The 21,599-nt window shown below is 30.0% G+C and overlaps 3 protein-coding genes across 3 annotated transcripts in view; 2 read left to right on the forward strand and 1 right to left on the reverse strand.

Moving 5' to 3' along the window:
* LOC125875543 (norbelladine synthase-like) overlaps positions 1-21,599 on the forward strand; it is a 51,335-nt gene that overhangs the window by 7,706 nt on the left and 22,030 nt on the right. The gene's annotated exons all lie outside the window — the stretch shown is intronic.
* LOC125875544 (uncharacterized) lies at positions 4,151-5,618 on the forward strand. The gene is made up of 4 exons (XM_049556530.1): positions 4,151-4,214; positions 4,361-4,451; positions 4,763-4,900; positions 5,155-5,618. Exons 2-4 carry the CDS (start codon positions 4,374-4,376, stop codon positions 5,284-5,286), a joined length of 348 nt encoding a protein of 115 aa, XP_049412487.1. The 5' UTR covers positions 4,151-4,214; positions 4,361-4,373; the 3' UTR covers positions 5,287-5,618.
* LOC125875534 (bHLH transcription factor RHL1-like) lies at positions 11,788-16,826 on the reverse strand. The gene is made up of 7 exons (XM_049556519.1): positions 16,235-16,826; positions 16,060-16,152; positions 15,800-15,970; positions 15,623-15,688; positions 14,194-14,259; positions 13,955-14,023; positions 11,788-12,425 (listed from the first exon to the last, which is right to left on the reverse strand). Exons 1-7 carry the CDS (start codon positions 16,787-16,789, stop codon positions 12,102-12,104), a joined length of 1,344 nt encoding a protein of 447 aa, XP_049412476.1. The 5' UTR covers positions 16,790-16,826; the 3' UTR covers positions 11,788-12,101.

The following is a 21,599-nucleotide window of genomic DNA, read 5'->3' on the forward strand; positions in this document are numbered from 1 at the left end:
TAAATAGTATAATTTACATAAATCCCATAGTGTAAGAGTGAAATTACCTCCTATCCCTACTCTTTTTCTAATTACATAAATCCCATGTTTTTAAGGCCATCCGGATACATAACTAATTGGGCAGATACATTATTGTTGATACATCAACTACCATCTATTAAGCGTAATGAGGGGAAAAATTTGAAAATCAAACTCAAATCCCATGATTGACGCTTTTCAGTTTCACATTATTATCAATTATCCACTGACAAAGGATACCAAATCCAAAATAATTGAAAATTGAAAATTCAAATCTCTTCTCCCTGTTCTTCGTTTAGCTAATTTTAATAGCAAAAATGAATTAATATCTAGATTAGTTTTCTTTTTTCTTCAAGAAAGATGACGAGGGCGGTTATAAACCAGATGGGAAGGCAATATTTGCAGTTCAAGGGTTGAGTGCAGCTATTGCTAATAGAGTGTCTGCATTAGTGACAATGTCACTCGACACTATGAAAACAAGATTACAAGTATTAGATGATGATTGTTGTAGTAGTAGTTCATTCAATAGCCGATAATTTCATAAAATACATAATGAATATTTTAATTTTGCTGAGGCATTCAGGAATCTGAGAAAAACGAGGTTAGTTATGAATGCTACAAAAATGAAGAAATCGTCGTTGGTGAAAATATTTCATTCATCAACTTAATTTCAGCCATTGTGACAAAATTGAATATTGATGCATTAAGAAAAAAATTTGAGATTCGATACATGGTACAAGGTAATTCTTCTCCATTGATTATTAGGAATGATATGGGAGTAAGGTTGTACGTTGAGGTAAAGAAACATGAGGTTGGATATCTCACTTGGAAATCTGATACATTACGTTGTCTCTACATTTGGAGAAATTATGTGTGTCGAAGGTTCAGAAAAAAAATACTAAAACTCTTGATATGGATATGTAAGTCATGATACATTAGTAGTAAACGAAGAGTGTATATAGTAATTTCGTGAGTTATGGTGTGATCATTATTTTGTATCTGATTGTATATGATACATGTAAAAAGGGATTAACAATTGAGTTGTATCAGATACATTTATATAACGAATGTATGTATATGACTGATTTGTATAAAATGTATTAGGTTAATATTGTGTATCTGGTAGACAATATTAATAATGTATCAATTAAGATGTATAAAGTACTTGTAGTAATCTAGAAAAATGTGGATGATACATTGATTTTTTCATCTTTATGTATCAATGGTGTATCTGATAAATAATTTGTGACATGTGTTTTAAAAAATCAAATTTGAATATATCACATTTTAATTAAGAGTTTATGTGTATATGAGACATAAGTTTTTACTATATATACATTGTTGTGGCTCATATCTATTGTATCGTATACATTATGTCATAACTAATGAGTTCTTTATAATGACATTTGAATCAAAAGAGTTATGAATCTGATACTTATTTTTATGACATCCAATTATATAGTGTGTGTTTTATGTATCAGTGTTGTGTATCAAGATCACTATAATTAAAACACAAAACATAAGAATTTACATGATATAATTAAGAACAAATATATTCAAATTCAGACATTATATGAAACAATTTTTAGAGTAACACTCTAAAACTTAAGTAAGATTGTCTTAAACGGAAAAAAGAAACAAAACATCAAATGTTGTCTATTCATTGATACGTAATCACTATTCGACATTAACCAAATCATCTTGTAGGGGTGGAGTAAAGCGACCCTTGAGCTTTGGAGGATCATCTTTATCGCTAAAATAGCGTGACTTAGTTGATTAAATCATCATGAGAAACATGTCAAGTTAATTATATGATACATAATTGTAACTCTAAAGTATCTTAATGTTTAGTTGATACATAATGATAAAAAAGAGTAACTAATGCTCAATACAAATTGATGATCTATAAAATCTAACAGATATTGATATTTGATACTAAATGCCCACTAGTTGAACATGATACAAAAATTGTCCAACACTTAAACATGATACAAATAATGGATTACAGTTAAACTAGTAACTTGCAATGTATCTTATGTGTGTGTTTGATACATTTTAGTAATTTTTGTGTATCTGAAACACACTCTAATAGTGCAGGTTTTGAATGATACAACAATGAACATTATTTTTGTATCAATAACTTCACATAATTACAACAACTCCACATATGATACAAAAATGCTCGCTACTATTGAACATTATTTTTGTGTCAATAATTTCAGGAAATTACAACAACTCCTCAAATAATGAATAAAATTAATATAATTTACATAAATCTCATAGTGTAAGACCTAAATTACATCTTATCAATTAATTTGATACATGATGCTTTATCTATAGAATAATTGGATTTATGTAGCAAGTGTATTTATTGAATAATGTGTACCTGCACATAATCTTCTAATTTAAATAAGTCTGGAAAAAAATTAAACACTACAGATACATAACAACAATTGATACATGGTAGATTTTATACAATTTGAACACGATATATTAAGCATGATGAAATTGTAATGTATCATAATGTTGAAAAGAAAGCATTATACATTAATTTAAGAAAATAAAAATAACTAGAGACATTAAAAATCTGAATCCATATATATATAAAAAATATGAATAAGAAAAAATCGAAAAAAAAACTAGCAATCTGATCTGCTTCTCCTTCTCCTTCTCAACATATCGATAATGTATCTGCATTTGTGGTAGTCCATTGGATGCACAATAAAAACCTTGCCAATATATTGTCATAGCAAGTCTACAGCACCGACATTTAGGAAAAGGACGAGATGAACCCCAAGATCTCATATTAGTATTAGAAGAATTTAATTGAGTAACCCCAATACTAAATGAAGGGGCCTGACCCATATGTATTAGGAAAACAATCTGAAAAAAAATGGAAGAAGACAACAATGGAGAAGACAAAACCCTACTTATTCACATGTTTGAAATTGATTGACTTGAGAGAGAGAGAATTCTTTTGAAAATCAAATTAATTTGAAAATTATAACTGCTAAAAATGTGGAGTGAATTTAGGGAGAGAAAAGAGGAGTGAAAATGGGAGTAGTAAACGTGGATTTTGGCTGATGGATCTTATGTATCTGAAAGTTTTAAGAATTGAGAGAAATAAGGCATTTATGAAATATTTCAAAAAGATAGGGAAAAATGGAGAATAAGGTAAGTAAAGTTGTGTATATAAGTAATTTATCCAAAAAAAAAAAGATTTAAATCTTAGTTCACTAAATGTATTTGTTTATATTATGTGGATAATTTTCACCATTATTATATCCAGAATCATGTCCAGTCATCACCATGAATCATATCTAACAGCACAATTATCATCATTGTCAACAATTATCATCATTGCCAGCCACCACCATTATTGTCAATCGATCGCTTCCACACTTGTCACCTCCATCATTATAACTATGTCCAGCACCATCACTACTAGCCAATACCACCATTGGAATTAATCCTTACTACCAACCATATCTACCATCATAACGAGTTTTGCACCCAATTACCACCAACACCATCATCATCAACCATCACACATTCTTCAGCCACACTGTCAACTATTAACATCAATCAACTCTACCACCACGACGACTAATTGCTATGATCAGATCAGTCAGTACAACACCATTCACTTTCATCATATCATAGTTATCGCTACCACTATTATCATCCACTAACATCAACCATCGCCGCTACAATTCATCTCCACCATCACTAGAAAACATAATTTTTGTTTTCAAATTAAATTATATATTTTTTAATATTTAATTATTTTTTATTTGAATTGTATATTTATTATGTTTAACAATAAATAACCTATACATATTTATGTTGAAAAATGAACAATCTTTATCATTTAAAATTTAAATCTGAAAGACAATATCTTAATCGCATAATCAAATTCAAATATTCTTGTTGCAAACAAATGAAAAATATTAGTTTCTCTTCAATTATTTATTTGGGCCCAAAGAGTTTCAACCAATACGGCCCATTAAGCTTGTAATGATCCAGCCCAGTTATTTAGCCCGTATAGCTTCAAATCCAACATTCCAGCTTGTTCTTCAAGTTGTTAAAATAAAAAAAGAAAAAAACTTGTTCCTCAAGAAAAAGTTCTGTACTCAACACTAAATAGAAATTTGTTATCTAGTTATTTGATATTGAAATAATAATTCAAAGTTGAAGTAAGTTATTTAATATTTATTTAATATATATTAGAATAAATTTTTTAATATCAGTTTAACTCGGTTTTTTATCATTTATAAATAGAATATCGCTAGTTATTTTCAAAAAGGTTTAACAAAATATTTTCCTTCCTTCAAAATTGCAGTTTAACAGTGGCGATGGAAGAGTATACATCACAAGTCAGTGAAGAAATTCACACCGATGTTCTCAGCAAAGCTCGAATCTCTTGCTACAAGGTACATTTGTTTTCTCTCAATTTGTTAAAAATATGTAAATTTTGTATACATTTTGGACTACTTGTATGTATTTGTGTGTGTAATTTCAAGCTGAAATCACTGGAAATTATCATCAATTTTGATACATAAAGCTAATAGAAAGGAGTGAATTTGTATTCCTTCTATGCTTGGATGTGTGTGTGATTTAGAGCTGAAACCACTGGGTTTTGTTGGACCTGCTGTATTAATTTTTTTGTTTTATTTTGATGTTTATATGAATTATATCAATGTTTGAGTAAGCTAATACAAGGCTGTGAATTTCTGGTTTGAAGGCGAGAGATGCGTTCTACTCATGCCTGGTGAATAAATCAGACAAGAAGCCTACTGAAATCGGGACTGTTGGGCTGTTATACCCAGTTGATTGCAACAAAACTAGGCAGGAATATGTGAAGCAATGCAGACCCACTTGGGTGAGTTCTTTTTTATCTCATATATTTAGTTTCAATTTGTTTTGAATGAAATAGATATATATATAAAAAAATGATTCACTTAGTCTAGTCCAACTAGTTTGGGATTGAGGCGTAATGTATTGGTTGATTGAGTTGTTCGGTTTTAAAGTAGTTTTTTTTGGAAGACTTTATTTGGATGTTGATAAAGTTGATAGACATTAACTTTCTGGGCCTTACCCTGGTGTTTTATTTGGTATATGTTTTTTGTATGATAGGTGAAGCATTTTGATAGGCAGTACTGTTCTAAGAAGAAAGTTCAGAGACATTTGGATGATAATGAGTCGAGGAGAGGTCCGTTGTCACTTCCACAGCCTTATACCTTCAAACCCCCTTGTTCTTGTAGATGACAAATTTTTTGAATACTTTGGATATTGACAAGGGGTTACTTAATGCTTGTTTTTGGTAAATTTTGCGGTTGTAAGTGATGGGGATCTTTCAATTTCATCATGAGTAGTTGTAAAGAGTAAAATTGGTAGTTGAGGAACAATGAATTGTGTATTTTGAAGTTGTAAGTTGGATGCCTTATGTTTGACAAGAGACTTGAAATGGCAAAGTTATCATTCTCATTTGTCAAATCTTAATTTTCATAAAGTTCTATTTCAAATTTGTTTAGATTGAGATTGTATAGGAATTTTGCTCTTGTTGCATCTAATATAATTTAGCAAAATTATCGTTCTCATCTATGTTGTATCTAATATAATTAGTGAGCACTGTGTTTTAGTTCTAAATTCCATTTAACTACAGCAATATCTCCCAAGTCCCTTGAGTTTAAGCGTTTCAGTCATCTCAGACGGACTACATTCGTTTTGTCCATTATTTCATCTCTTTCTCATTTATTATTCTCACTATTTATTGCAACTATTGGAGTGGCTTCTGGTTGATCCGAGTTACAATTGTGTAGTAGTGAAAATTATAGTAATTGGTGGATGTACAAAGTGGATATATAGGAAGACAGTCTTATTATTGTCAATAGCATTGAAGATTCTTCAGGAAATCTTACCAAATATTCAGTAGCATCCTCCCAAGAATCGCATGCTTTTCTGAATCCAATATTTAAAAGACACTACAAGAAGCTGTGGAAAATCTTGGGAGAACAAAATAAGTAGCTGCAGATAAGACTTGTGTACGAGAGTGTGTAGTAGAACTAGTGTTAGTGTTGCCATAGTGAACAAAGGTAAGATCCCCAAGGCCCAGGGAGCACGTAACTGGAAACATATGTACTGTTAGGAGAGTTACATGAGTGCTATGTGGCTTGTTGAAACAGCGGGGGGGGGGGGGGNGACTTCAACAGAAATCAAATGTTACATCGAAAACCAGAAACTAACTAAAAGAATTTGGTATGCCTAGCTAGTTACAATAACAACATTCCCTGTGTAGTCCCACAAGTGGGGAAGGGGAACAGTGAAATGTACGCAAACCTTACCCCTACCTTTGTGAAGTAGAGAGGTTGTTTCCGATATAAGTCTAGCTAGTTCTAGAAGAATTTTCAGATGTCCATGCAGTAATGATGAAACCATTAAGGTTCTTACTTAGGTTCCTTATTTTAGCTGTTTCTGTTTGAATTGTGGATAATGGTATCGCTTCTCTCTGTAACTCGCATGACTATATCAAAGTAGGAGCATTATGTTCTACTTCTACAGGAAACATGGCAATTATTCTTTTGCTGTACTTTGGCAGAACCAGTCTTATAACTCTAATGATATCTTCCAGGGTTGTAAGGGTACTCAAATCACTAGTATTTTAAGATTCTTTTCTGTCTTATTTGCTCAATTGGCTTAAGATCTTATCCTGAACGGCTCAACGAGTGTGTCAATTACTTGCATACGGACTTCTATTGCCATATAGGATCTTTGAGTCACGTCTCCCTGCTGGAAACAGTCCATTCTGATACCGGATCCACTGATGTACCTTCCATTGCTTGGGTTTTGCTAACTACTATTAAATCTAGGGGTAGCCACAAGATATGGGGGACCAGTCCAGGTGCGTGTAAGTTTGCTTGAACACCAAAGTTATTTAAAAAGGAGAAATCAAAAGCAAGTATGCAGTAGAGAGTACTATTGAATCTGGTATATATTTGTGTTCACTTACAATTTGCCTATTTGAACAAACTGTGTGAAATAGTGAACAAGATATTTGTTTACCTTAACAAACCGTAGTGCATTTTGATAGTTAAACCAAAAGCTAAGTGGATCATTTGCAGTAAACTATAGCATACAACCAATAACCTATGACTCAGTTTGGAATTAGATAGGCTGCCTATATTAGTATTCTATTTTCACTTGGGTGCAGTTCATTCCTTTACTGGTACACTAACTTTTGAGCTCTTTCGTTTCTGATTTGTTGAGGACTTTATTCCTATGATGATAACTCTCCTTTCGGAATAAGCTACTACTCACGTTTCTTTTCCTGGAGCAATGTTTTAAAGCTGGATTGGATATTGAACTGAAGAGGCCACTAGTCTCCATTTTAAGGTGTTCAACTGGTTATACCACTGGTGGTTTAACTGCCTCTATAGTGTATGCATAAGTTATTATTATAAGTTCAATTTATGAATGCTGAATCGCATAAACAGTCATGTCTTCTCTCCCCCATTTGTTGTCCGGATTTGACCAATGAAGATGACTTCGTGTTTTCCCCAAGTTTATCCTACTGTTGACAATAAACTCAGTTCAATCTTCAAGAGAATATGCACTGTTGTCTGGTGATATCAGATATATATCTGCAGATTGTAAAATCACAGATTTGTTTGTTTCTTTAGTTTATTTCTCCTATTTCTAGTGCTGTGACTAAGTCTAGTTTATTAGTTTTACCAGCTTTTGATCAAGTTAAAACTAAGCCTGTATGTGAACAGAATCAAGACAGGTCCCAGATTAAACATTTGGGAATCCTGTCCCTGCACATTTGTCTCAACTAATCTTTCAGCTGATGGAAGTTGCTAACTCATACATTTAAAATAGAGGTATGTAAATTGAGGAGCCTAAACTTGTTTGGGACTGAGACGCAGTAGTAGTTGTTGTTATGTGAATTGAGGAGACCGTTTCGTTCTTTTATCTCTGTATGATGTCGTAGAATGTACATTCCATATATGCCTCCAAACCCCTTCACCGGAAAAACATTGTGTTTATACGATCAATAAATTGGTGGAACTTCTTGTGACATTCAATTGTTCATAAGTTTAACCAGACTGGCAAAATTTGGTATTACGTTCATACTAGCACCAAGGGTGTGGCCTAGTGGTCAATAAAGAGGTTGAGAATCCTGAGGTTTTAGGTTCAAATTTTAGTGGAGACAAAAAAAATACTAAGTACACAGGTATTCCATGGAATTAGTCGAGATGGACGAAAACTAAGTCATAAGAAAAACTACTTATCTTATTAAATTAGTTAAGACGTGCATTGGCAAATCTTTGTTTAATGAATTTGATTACAGAGGTATAATTTCAATTAAATTAGTGCAAAAATTTAAATATTAAAAATAAGTCAGTGATTCGAACAAGTGAAAAGGATGGAAAGGTACTTAATTTAGGAAAGAGTCCTTTGTTAACACTTAATTGGAATTTAATTAGTTGCCTGTCTTTTTTTCCTAACAAGAAAGGTTAAAGCAAAAGTTGGCATATGTACTAGTCAACTTTTTTTCTTCAAATTTTGGTTGTGTTATAATTTATTAAGTCAAGTGGAATAAAAATTACACATTAAATTGTTGTTAATTCAATTGTAATATAAGTAAGTAGTTTTTGTGGTTAGTGGCTTTCCCTTTCAATCCAGTAACATAACACCAAATATTTACCCTAAACAGAATGCTTAAGCCACAGATCAAGACATTTTTACTTTTAAAATAATTATACTACTTAAACAAAAACAAAAAAATCTTTCTTTGATGTTGAAATTTTGGACTGAATTTTTTTCTTGAGAATAATTATCAAAAATAAAGGTCAAAACCGCGTCTATACTGAATTGTCATCAACTAAAACATGATGGCAATAGTCCAAATAAGTCATATTTGCTTAGTTAGCCAAAGACTTGATGATGCAATTACCATAAATTATACAACAACAATCCCAATTTCACGAGTGGAATTTGAAGAGGATAGTGTATACATAGACCTTATGCCTATAAGATAAAAGTCTATTTTCGATAGATGCTTAGCTCAAGAAAAAACATTACAGAGCAGTTTGAAATTGTCATATCTAGCTCATAAATTACAAGTACATTTTTCCTGGCAAGGTTTAGGGTCAGAGTTTCAAAAGTAGAAATAGTGCTTGTTGAACACTTTTTTATTGTGTTTTTAAAAATAGTCACGATCTTTAAATTGAAAAATTCGTAAGATATTTTATGGAGATTAATTTCTATTATAGATTCTGAAATTTCATGATAGTGACCGTTTTTCGATTATAGAAACCGAAAATGACTATTTCTGAATTTTTCCACCTCAAAAATACAAGTTGAATAATCTATCCATTTAATTTTATTTGACTTCTTTACCATTTTAAGAGTCAATAACACTTCCCTTTGTTGGCTTTACATTACTTTGTCAAAGCAAATTTATTGATGGCTAGTGCAATAAATTTTTGGAGAAGTTATACCATTGACAGCTTAGTCAAAAATATTTATAATCGCTAGCTAATATACAAACATTATTATAAACTAGTTATATGTATATTATATATCAATCGACTTTTTTTTTTATAGGTGGATGACTATTTAAGTTATATTACTTGCCACCAAATTGATGTACCATCGTGGCCTAGTTGATTTAATAGGAACACTAATTTGAAAATCCTTTAGGTGTTGACAAATTCAAAACTTTAAATATGTTGAGTAAAATATATGTAGAATTACATAAATAGCATGTAATATATAATTTTAATGATAAAATAGTTTGTGTGTAGCATGTCATTATCCTAATTTTGGTAACTATTACCAAACTCTTTATGTAAACGTGCATCCAAATATCTAAATTGTCACATAAGGATTTCTATATAAAATGGCCTGAAACTAGTTATATATAAACGGGAACATAAACCAAAGTCAATATTTTTATAATATTTGAAGGACTAAAAGTGCAAAATAACTTTTCATAACATAATAAAAGAAAAAGTATGAGAAAAATGAGTGTGTTCCATATTTTCTTTAATTTAAATTAATTAGTTGGTGAGTAGTGGAATTTTGTTTTTGTAATTTATCACCAACTACCCCAATAGAAACAAAAAAATTCAATCATGTCAAATCATATTTCTCAATTATTAGTCATTTGAAACTAAAAGAGTGAGTAAATAAGCCAAAGATTTGAAGTGATTTAAGTTATCATATTTGTTGACTAAAAAACTTGTTGAAATTTGACTATATATTTCTCAACCACTTTGGATATTTAATTAACACAAAATAATAAGTCTATCATATTTGGAATCATATATTTGTCCAATTCATATTCCATTGTGGAATTAAAGTAGCGTACGTAGATAAATTTGTCTAGTTTTCCAATTCCATTTTGTGGCAATTGTACAATAATTTTTTTCTTACTGTCTCAGGGTTAATTTACGTAACTCAAATATAGGAGTAAGGTCCATATTTATCTTAAAATTACACTGGACTTATTGTTGTTACTGTCTTATATACATTTTAGAGGTCCAATTAATTTAAATTTTCTTACTAAAATCTCTACAGAAAAAAAAAGCAAAAAAATCCTATTCATTTTATTTCTCTTTTTAAGGTTAAAAAATTACTACTTTAGTTTGAAAAGAAAGTAAAGTTCCTTGACTTCTTCCTTCCAAAGGAAAAACATCAAGAAATTCCAAAATTCCATATTTCTTCAATATAATATAATGGCTTTTACACAAAAATTTACCTCTTTTTATCTTTTTCTTCCAACAAAGGCAAAAGAAGACCTGTTTAAAGTGGAATTAATTCTTTTTCTAAAGTCAAAGGAGAGCCTATTATTTAATTGGGAATTATTATTAAAAATACATATATGATGGTAAATATTTCAATAGAATACCACAAAACAAAGCAATCTAATTCCCCCCAAAAAGTACTAAGACCATCTCCAACCCAACACAAATTTTACGCCAAATTTTATATTTTGTTTCATTATACAAGCTTTTAATTAAACATTATATAAATTGTAGGTTTTAATTAAATCTCTTGTATATTTAATTATTTTTTATGTAATATTTTTATAATATTAATTTTAGATATAAAATTTAGCTTTTTCATAAATTAACTTTTCTATATATGACTTTTTTTTTAAATTAAATTTATGTTAATTCTACTATAAATTACAATTAACCTTCACAAAAATTAAAAATGCAAACATATAAATTTTTAAACAAATAATACATATATGGTGAATGTTTTAGAAAGAATTTATTTTATGAAATAAGAAAATATAAATGAAATAAAAATAATAATATAATAATGAAGACCCTTTTCCTTGAAATGTGAAAGAATCAAAATCCTATTTTTCCCATGCTTTATTTATGTAAATTAACTCATCTTTTTTTCCAGAAATAATAACTTAGTAATATATTCATAAATTTTATCCATACTTTTGTGGATAGAGAATTCGATACATCTTCAGCTCAACAAAAACTAAGCTTTTGAAGTAATGTAGTAGGAAAAAAAATAATGACATGGCCAAGAGATTAATCTTCTATTCCACTTTATGTGATATAATTAAGTTTTCGAGGGTCAATCAAGAATTTTTTTTTATCACAATACTTTTTATATTTTTAATTCTTGTGATTTATATTATGATTTTTATGTAATTTCTAAAAATATAACATATATCTAAACTCACAATCAGAAAAATAAATTTGACTGAGTAATAGTATAAATTGAGATATACAAAGTAATTCAATCTTTTTTTTCTTGGTTTGTATCAATATAATTATTCATAATCATCCACTATATCATCATAACATCATGATTACATATATATAATACTATTCCAAGTAAAAGTACTTAATTAAAATAGAAACAGAAAAAAAAAAAAAAGATGATCATTAGTTAAGAAGTAACATGAGAGAGATTTTTTCCTTTTGTTAGCTTAAGTTAAAGCTTTTACTTAAACAAAGTCTACCCAAATACAGCGTCGTTTACGTTTCTCTCTTCTGAGCCGTTTACGGGAGCTGGTTTTTTAAAGTGTTAAAAAGAGTTTGAGAGTTTTAAGGTTCAGATAGAGAAGTGGCGTCTTTTCCGGCGGCGTTACCTATGGTGGCTGACTGAACAGTCAAAGCCGATAAAGTAGGAGAAGGTGGGCGACCGGCTTCGGGGGAAAGTAGTGGGATTCTTGTGGAAGTAGAAATGGCTGTAGCTAAGGATATAGGCATTAAACATAAGCCTTTTCCTTGGAGATACTGCATAGCCGATCCCATATCTTCCTCCATTAATTTAGCTACTTGGTGCTCCGTTACCGTCATTGTCTCGTTGTTCGAAGATGACGCCGCCGTTCCGTTACCTCCCCTCCCAACATTTCCTTCACCTCTTCCCTGTATCCAATCGTACTTATAATATAAAATGTGTTTTATGCATCCAATCCAATTCTCCATTTTACTTGTGCATATATATAGTTAAGGTAAATAAAAGACAAGAGTATTCAAAAACATCATCATCTAAATTTAAATGCACCTCCAACTAGTGGTCTCAAATTCTTATAGCATGAAACTATTAATAAAAAGTCGTGAAAAGAGTTGAAAACACTACTAAACTTATCGATAATTTAGAGTTGTAAACAAATGTTTTTAGAACTATTAGTAATTTCGCATTAGTTTTACCTCCGAACTATTAACAACATTAAAAATATCTCTCTATTTGACCAATTAAATTAACCTACACCCTCGATCTGCCACGTAACTTAGCTAATGGTCTCAAACTCTTATAGGAACATAAAATTATTAATAAAAAGTCTACAGAAGTGATAAGAAGAATCCTAATCTTGACAAGAATTTAGGAATATATTTTAGGAATATTGCAAGACTGAATATATTTAAATGCAAGTAAACATTAAATAATAGGAATGATTCACTATTTTTTCTCCAAATAAAATACTATAGCGGTTGAGGGCTTGAGGGGGTGTTTAGGTAAGATGGGGAAAAGGCCGTGAGGGTGAGGGAACATAAGTAGGCACGCGTGATACTTTATGTTTTTGTCGCATTATGCTGACACACTATTTTGAGAGAGACATTTTATAGAGGATGAGCTATTGGTTTTTGTGGTTCAAAAATTGTACAAATGCGGCCTTTTTATAACTAGTAGAGTAGTACCTTATGATCTTTTTCCTATAAATAGAAAACACTATAGGCATTATATATCTACTGTCCTCCATATATTATTGGTTATTACTTTTTCTGTCAAAAAGCAACATGATATGATACTCTCTCACACCATTTTTGTTTCCTTTTGTATTTTCACATTCTCTATATATTTCATGCTAAGTTTATCAACAGTTTGTATTAAATTAAAGATTAAGGTGATAAATTAAAGAATATTTATTCACATTAACTAATACTAATCTATTTAGACAAACTTTCAAAATATGCTTGTTTTGTAGAGTGCTTTTGTTACGAGTGCTTATATTGATAGGCTTGATTAGTCAATTTTAAAAGCATTTTGACAATATTAGAAACAACTTCTACTTCTACTACTACTACTCAAAAACCCCTTTTATCCTAAATGATCCGCTAAACACCTCAATTCTCTAAAATAATCTCTTTTAGCTTTTAAAAACTTTATCAAACACATTATTTCCTCTGTTTCAAAATAAGTGTCCTTTTAACCAAAAGTATTATCACAAAAATAATATTATTATAATAGTTTTCAACTATACCTTATACTATTAAAGAAGTACCTACTACTTTTTAAAAGTGCTCATTCTCAAAACATCTAGAGAATAAACTAAAGTAGTAACACTTATTTTGGGACGGAACGGAAGCAGTATAAGATAATGATACCAATGTTGAGTTTTAATATTTCAATGGTTAGATGTGAAAGCAATTGAAAATTGAAGAAGATAGTGTACCTCAGAGGACATATCAGCAACTAAGGGAGCAACAGCTGCAGCACCACCCAATCTACTCATACTCAAAACCTGAGTTCACACACAAAAGAGAAGGGGGAAAAAATGAAACACAAACACCATGAAAATGACAGAAAGTAATTTTAAAAGATTACTATTTTGCCAGCCAAATTGTCAACAAGGAAGCATCTTTTTCCAATATAAAAATGAAGAAAAAGAGAGAGTAGGAAGGAGTAAAGTACTTTGACTTGGAGCTGTAAGAATTTGACATAGTCGATGATCTCATCCAGCATTGAAGCCTTGTCTGTCTGTCATTCCATAAAACCAACAAACACTATCACGTTACTATTCCATTTATTTAAACACCATTATATTCACTTCATCTCTTTCACTTTCAATAATCAAAAATAACTCTGACTATTCACTATTTCACATTAACTTTCTTTCTATAAATCAATTTAAAACACAACATATTTCTTATGTCAATACACAATAAGTAAACAACAATACTTTTTCTTGGTTTCCCATGTTCACTTTAGGTCGATTAATGTAGTTTCGTGTCAAAAAACTCTACTAGAAAATATATAAAACTCTCCCTATCAAAAATAATTTTTAGAGACCTACTTAAAACTTCTAACTAAAAATAGAATATTACTTTATCATCCCCACCACAATCCTCATGGTTGTATTATCTTCGATGTCAACTTATACGCTACCGTTTGTTTTAATTGAACACCTTAACACTTTATTAAGTGTTTCTATTAAATGCTTCAAATTCAATTTTTGAAAAAACTATTCTAAAGTACCTTTTATGTTAATAAGTTACTAATATAAAATATGTCACCTCATTTAGTTATATGCATTAACATCAATAAGTCGTAGAATCTCAAACTCATTCCTATTAAGGCTGATATACTTAATGTGGTAAAATTTAACTATTTAATAAATTCTACGAATATGCTAAAACATTTATAATTTGAACTAGCAATATCTAATCATAATACTTTTTCATATGTTCTCATGTTCAATTAGAATAACAAGTAATTGGACTAGTCATTTGATATTATGTATAAAGTATAATAATTTTAAAATAAAATAATATACCACGTTTACTTGGAGGTATTAGATAATTCTTGCATTATTTATCTCATATACATGATATAATAATTTATTTCCCACCAAACGACCCCAAAGTCTAAATTGTGCTATAGTAATATGAATCACGCATTAACAAATGTTGAAAAATATTACATAACTATCAATAGGATTACGATCCCCGGGAGAATCTCTTTTCTAGTTTTCATTTTCAAGTACGCACGGAAAGAAACAACAATACACACTCTCCTTCACACTCTCAAGTATACAAATAAACATCTACTCGCCTTATTTTCACGACACGTGTCCAATTGAAGAAGGTTATTATATCCATCAATCACATGGGACGAAAAGCAGTTACAATTTATAATTATAAAAATAATTAATTTTCTAATTTATGAAACTAATGATAATTTAATCAAAGTTAAGATCAGCTAATTAATGATTTAAATTACAATAATTACTCTAGATTTAATTCAATTTACCGTATTCATCAAATTAATATGAGTGTTTTATATTAAAATATAATGAACGAGTAGAAATGAATAGATCGCGAGTAATTTAGTATGAAATTACCTTATTGGCATTGGGTACCAGCTCCTGTAAAGCCTTCATTCTCTCTGCAATTCTCTCCCTACGTAACTGCTCACCATTTTCATTCGCAACAGAAACGCAGAAAATTCGGAAAATTAGAATTAAAAAAAAAATAACTGAAGAAGAAGAAAGGGGTGGCAAAACTGTAATTAAACGTACTCGCTCAGCGATGCTGTGAGGATCAGTAGCTTGTCCTCTACGAGCTCTAACTCGTTGTTGTTTTGGTTGTGCTGCCGGCGTTGAACCTCCACCACCACCAGCAGAACCACTTGCTGCCGGCGTTTGGTTCATCGCCGGAGCTCCGAAACTCTGCGATTGCATCGATCCTCCCTGAAAAAAATTGAAAATATTGTATTAGTTATTGCTAGTTTCTAACGAGTTTGTATATATATATGCATGTAAAATGTGTGTGGATGAACCTGAGGATGATGAAAATGTTGAGGTTGATTGGAGGTTTGACCAAGAGATCCGGTGAATCCATTGAAAAGAGCTTGAACGGAATTGTCATTAGCCTGTATTTAATGGCGTAATTAATCGTTAATAATTGTTAGAAAAGTGTTAAATTAGTCATAAATATGAGAAAACGAAACTCACCGGGTTAGCGACGCCGTCGTTTTGGTCTCCATTATTACTGAGGTTTAGAGGTAGGGAAAGGAGGCCGTTATCGCCGGAAGCTCCATTAGGAGACCTGAGTCCGTTTCCGGCGAGTGTTCTAGAAAGCAAAAGCTGCTGTTGTAGCATAAGTGCTTTAGCAGCTGCAGCCGCGCCGCCGCCAGTGATCTGATGCTGACGGAGCTTTGAAGCTAGTAGAGAAGAAGCTTGGTCGTTGTAATGGAACTGTGAGTGAAGTGGATTAGAAGGAGGTTGATCTTCGCCGGAGCTAGGGTTATGCGGCGGCGATGAGAGATGGTGATGTGGGTCCCAGGATTTGGAAAGGTCAGGCCAAAGAGAAGAAGAAGGAACAGAAGAGAGAATCTGTTCGAGAAAATCGTCGTGAGACGACGTCGGATCAAAGTGAGAGTGACCCATATTGTGTTGACCTAAACCACCAACACCACCGGTAGAACCGCCATTTCCGCCATTTTGAAGATCTTGCAGTGACATCTGTGACTGCTGTTGTTGACTTAGAAGTGAATTCATGGCTTGCATTTTTTTTTCTTCTCTGTAAACAAAAATGGTTCCATTTAAATCACACAGAAAAACACAAAATCAACAGAAAATATTCAGAGATTTAATTCAGTTCTGTACCTGTGGGAGATTTTGCAGAGAGAATTTTTTTCTTCTTGCTTTTGATTTTTCTTCAGTAGCTTTGTGTGTGAAACGTTGGTTCTAAAAGGAGGAGAGAAAGATAGAAGAAATGAATGAAATATAAGTTATGCTTTTGGAATGTTGTTTATATAGGTAGTTTATTTGTGTTGATCTCACACCCCTCCCCACCCCACCCCACACACACACCTACACATTTTCTTTCTCACACTCCGCAATACAACGATGACATATTCGGTATAATTTCATGAGTCGATTTTTTTAAGGAGGATTGGATGTAACGCTGTAATAGACCTTACTTCTATCTTTTTTCATAACCATGTTTTAGTTCTCTGTTATTCTCAAATATCAATTTTTTAAACAATTCTTTATTATCAATATTAAAATATTTTTAAATTTAAAAAATATATATTTACAATATAAATATATAATTTTATTAATATTTTTGTATTATCTACATTAAAATATATTTAAAGTTATTGTTATCAATTATTTTTACTTGTAAAAATAAATACTAAAGTTTTGATTATTATTCAAATATTAACCTCTTATATGCTCATTTATTTTATTATATAGGACGTGATAACTTATATACTCAATTAGTATTTTTTTTCAGTTGTATTTTTTGAATAGTAAAAATAATATTTATTTTTTCATAGAAAATTGCTACATAAATAATAATAAAAAAAAAATCATGATTTTAAAAAAGTAAAAAAAGAAGACAAAGGGTAAAATAGATAAATTAAATTATTAATAAATGTATTCATTAAAAAAAAGAAAAAAAATATTGTTGAGGTGGCATGCCACATGACATCCACCTCATCAAAATGTCAGGCCACATAGGATTTTAAAATGCCATGGTGGATTTCTATTAAAAATAGGGTATATATGATAAGTTTCTTAACAACAGGGTTATAAATAATCGTATAGTATAACAAAGGATAAACCTAACTAATTATAAGTAACCTAAAAGCTTCTTTGTGTTCGTCGATTTTGAGGTAAGTTTTATCAAATAAATAGAATAAACGATATCATATACATAATAAAAACGGATTAGGTACACACAGTAAAAAGATCGGATAATTCTAATCATTAAGTACATATTAGATACATAAAAAAAACTAATCAGATTCATTAAACAATTGTTCAGATACACATAATGAACGAATCATATACATCTAATCGATAAATACATGACAAATGCATAGAAGAAACAATATCAGATATATAGAAGAACAATTCAAACACACATAATGAACATATTAGATACATCTAATCATTAAGAATATATTAAATACATAGAAAAAGTTATATCATCATATCCATAAAAAGCAGTTCAGATACACAAAATGAATAGATCAGATACACAAAAATTTACAATCAAGAAGAAGAAGTGTAAAATTTGTTGATGCTCGAAAAAATTAGAAGGATTTCAAATTTTTAGGAGTTGTGATACAGTAGATATATTCCTGAATTTATGTCTTAAAAGTTATCTTTCTTATTTGGATACACTTAATTATATGTAGATACATCTAGACGTGCCATATATGTATATCCAAGCTGCGAATTATGGTAGGAATGGTAATATGCAAATTCATGAAAATGGAGATAATTAGTTTCTAAGCTAATGAAATTTATGTTGTTTGCTCAAAAAAAACAAATGAACTTAATGATTGTGATTTGAATGATTATGTTTAAGACCTTCGTTAAGAGTGTACCGTTCGATATGACGAAAAGCTATTTTTCAGAAAAATAAATAAGTTCCTATGATAAGGCTGGGGGCTATGGTGGTAATAGTAAAGATAAGGAGTGTTAAGGATGGAAGGAACACAGTCAATGGAGAATACCACTTAGAAAACTTATATTTTCTACTTTTACAACAAAAATGATCATTTTTCTCATTATAAATTGAGATAAAGTAAGTAGAATTTTGCTAAGACAGTGTTATGAAAATCTTGTAATTATATAAAATGAATTGCTATGAATTCAATTACAATTTAATTTAGAAAATCGTAATTTCAAATTTTGATTCCACCTTTGATGATAACCTTGCTAGTATGTCAAAACTAAAATAAATAAATATATATACATAATTATATATCTATAAAAAAAAGATAATTATAAACAACTAATAAATCTTCTCATACATCAAGCTTTTGATATGATTCGCTTTGTCTTTGAAGATCTCAGTACAATGAACATGGCTCTATAGTCTATACATGTACACAAACATCAAGTAAGTAAGATGTATTGGATTAAGGAATCGTTAAGGCAATATTGTGTTTTTTAAAATTTCCAGTCAGTTCGATATTCATATTGGAACCTGATTAAATTTTATATTAGAGAGCATAACTAGAGGCAAAATCTGACTAGATTTGAATTGACGTCAAAAAGTCACATATTAAAGGGCGTAAGTCATAACACTTCCTAATAAAGATAATTTTCATATCTAAAATGACTCGAACCTAATACCTCTAGTTACTGATAATTGATAAGTCAATATTGTGTTACTAATTAAAATTACAACGTTTGTCTATTTAATTCTTAAATTATGGTTCTTTTGTCGGCCTTCCTACAAACAGATAATTTTTAATCTTATAAAAAATGGCAGCTGGAATTCCTAAACACAACATGTATATATAGGTCATAATTAATGGGGCAGGTTGTGCGTTGGTTCACTAGAGAAAGAAATTAAACTTATAAGGTTCTTATTAAAGTATGATTTATAAGTGTCATCTAAAAAGTTGCCAAAAAAAGTCATATAAAAGCTCAAATGATTAAACTATATATATCACTTTATTTAATTGTTATGTACATCAAGAAATGATTATATTAGAATTCTCACATTGCCATCGTAGAGAATTTTATTCTCAAACGCTCAAACTAGAGATCCCTAATTAGTAATATATATATATATCATACCTCAAAACCTGTTTGGATGGTTATTAATTACTTATTGTATTGTATTGTTATATTAAATATAATGTATATTTTGTTGTTACTTAAATATTATCGTATCATTTAAATCTATTATTGAATAACGATTAAAATTGTTACGTTATTTAACAATCTATTTAGTGTGACGTCGCAATTATCCTCTTTTTTTTCTCATTTTGCCCTTACTATTTAATAAACCTATTTTACCCACTATTATTCATATTGTTGGTGTGTTGCATTATGAAACGATATAAAATGATGCAATTTTTCTAAATGTGTATTTATCAAAATAATATTGTACAACATGATATGATTTGATACGATGTGATACGATACATCATGATATGTAATGAAACAAGTTGTCAATCACACACTAATAAGCTTGATTCTTCTTCTCTTTTTTTTATGAGTCAAGCACATGAAAACTTTTTTTTGGCAATCAAACATGTGATCTCTATTTATTTTGATACCATGTTGATATGTTTGATCGTCGTCTCATATAAAAACTTAACCTATATATTAGAAAAATATACTTTTATTTATCTGATCATATCTTCAACAATATATGATCATGATGTGATCAACAAAATTTAATATTACAATCTAAGCCCTCTACTTTTGACCTAATATACTTCACAATTTTATTTGGTTGATTATTACCATTATGGAGTTCAAAAATGTGTGTACTAAATGTAGCATTATAGTACTAAAAAACAAATAGCAAGAATGAAGTCATTATTGGGAAGGCAAATGTTTGAGTTGGGACTAGAAAGCAAAGGCACATATTTACTATTGTTATAATTCTGTTAAAATATATTGAGGACTCCAAGATAATAAATGCTCAATGGGGGAGGAGAATATATATATATATATAGTTTGTCTATTCGAATTAGTTTAAACACACCTCAACTAGTTTATTGGATATTTACTCCCTTCATTATTATAAGGATAACTTTATATATCAAAACTTAAGAATATTAAAAAAAATTACTTCTTGATTCTGCAAGATTTGCGACAACATATATACTATAATGTTACATATTACACCATATATTCAATATTAGAATTATATTCACCGATTTGAGTACTTCGAATTTGTATTGAGTAGATTCATTAAATTTGTAATTATGTCAAAAACTAAGTTCAGATAATTCAATACGCAACTCTAGATTTGTCCAAACTCTCAATCCGTAAATTAAAATTCGAAATTTCTAATTAATGTGAAGAAATATGAAATATGACATATGAAATATTTATCTCAGCAAACTTTTTATCGTATATATGTACTACAATTAAGTACAAATTAAGGACCACTTGAGGCAAAACTTAAAGATCCATATCTTATGCTGATCATAAGAAAAAAATCAATTAGATTAATTTTTTTAAGAAATCAATTTCTTATCTAATCTGTCTATTGGCAAATTACAATGCATTATAATGTAATATATATATATATCATGGGAAAGATCAACAAGAAAATGAAAATAAATAGCCTGTAAAATAATATAATAATAAACCATATTGTTTGTGTTTAAAATTTTATTTTGCATTTTTAAAGAACATTGCATTAGTGTCTAAAGAATGTTCAATTGTTACATGTTGTTGGAAACACAAAATGCAATAAAAATGTCCATGCACATCCCACGACTTTGGAGACATATTTTCTATTTGTAAGATGTTATCTTTTGACATTTTTATTTGAATTGTCCATGCACTAAGATTTTCATTTGATTTTGATATGTTTTACTTCAGACGA

The sequence above is a fragment of the Solanum stenotomum genome, chromosome 9 (genome assembly GCF_019186545.1).
Source record: "Solanum stenotomum isolate F172 chromosome 9, ASM1918654v1, whole genome shotgun sequence".
Taxonomy (NCBI): Eukaryota; Viridiplantae; Streptophyta; class Magnoliopsida; order Solanales; family Solanaceae; genus Solanum; species Solanum stenotomum.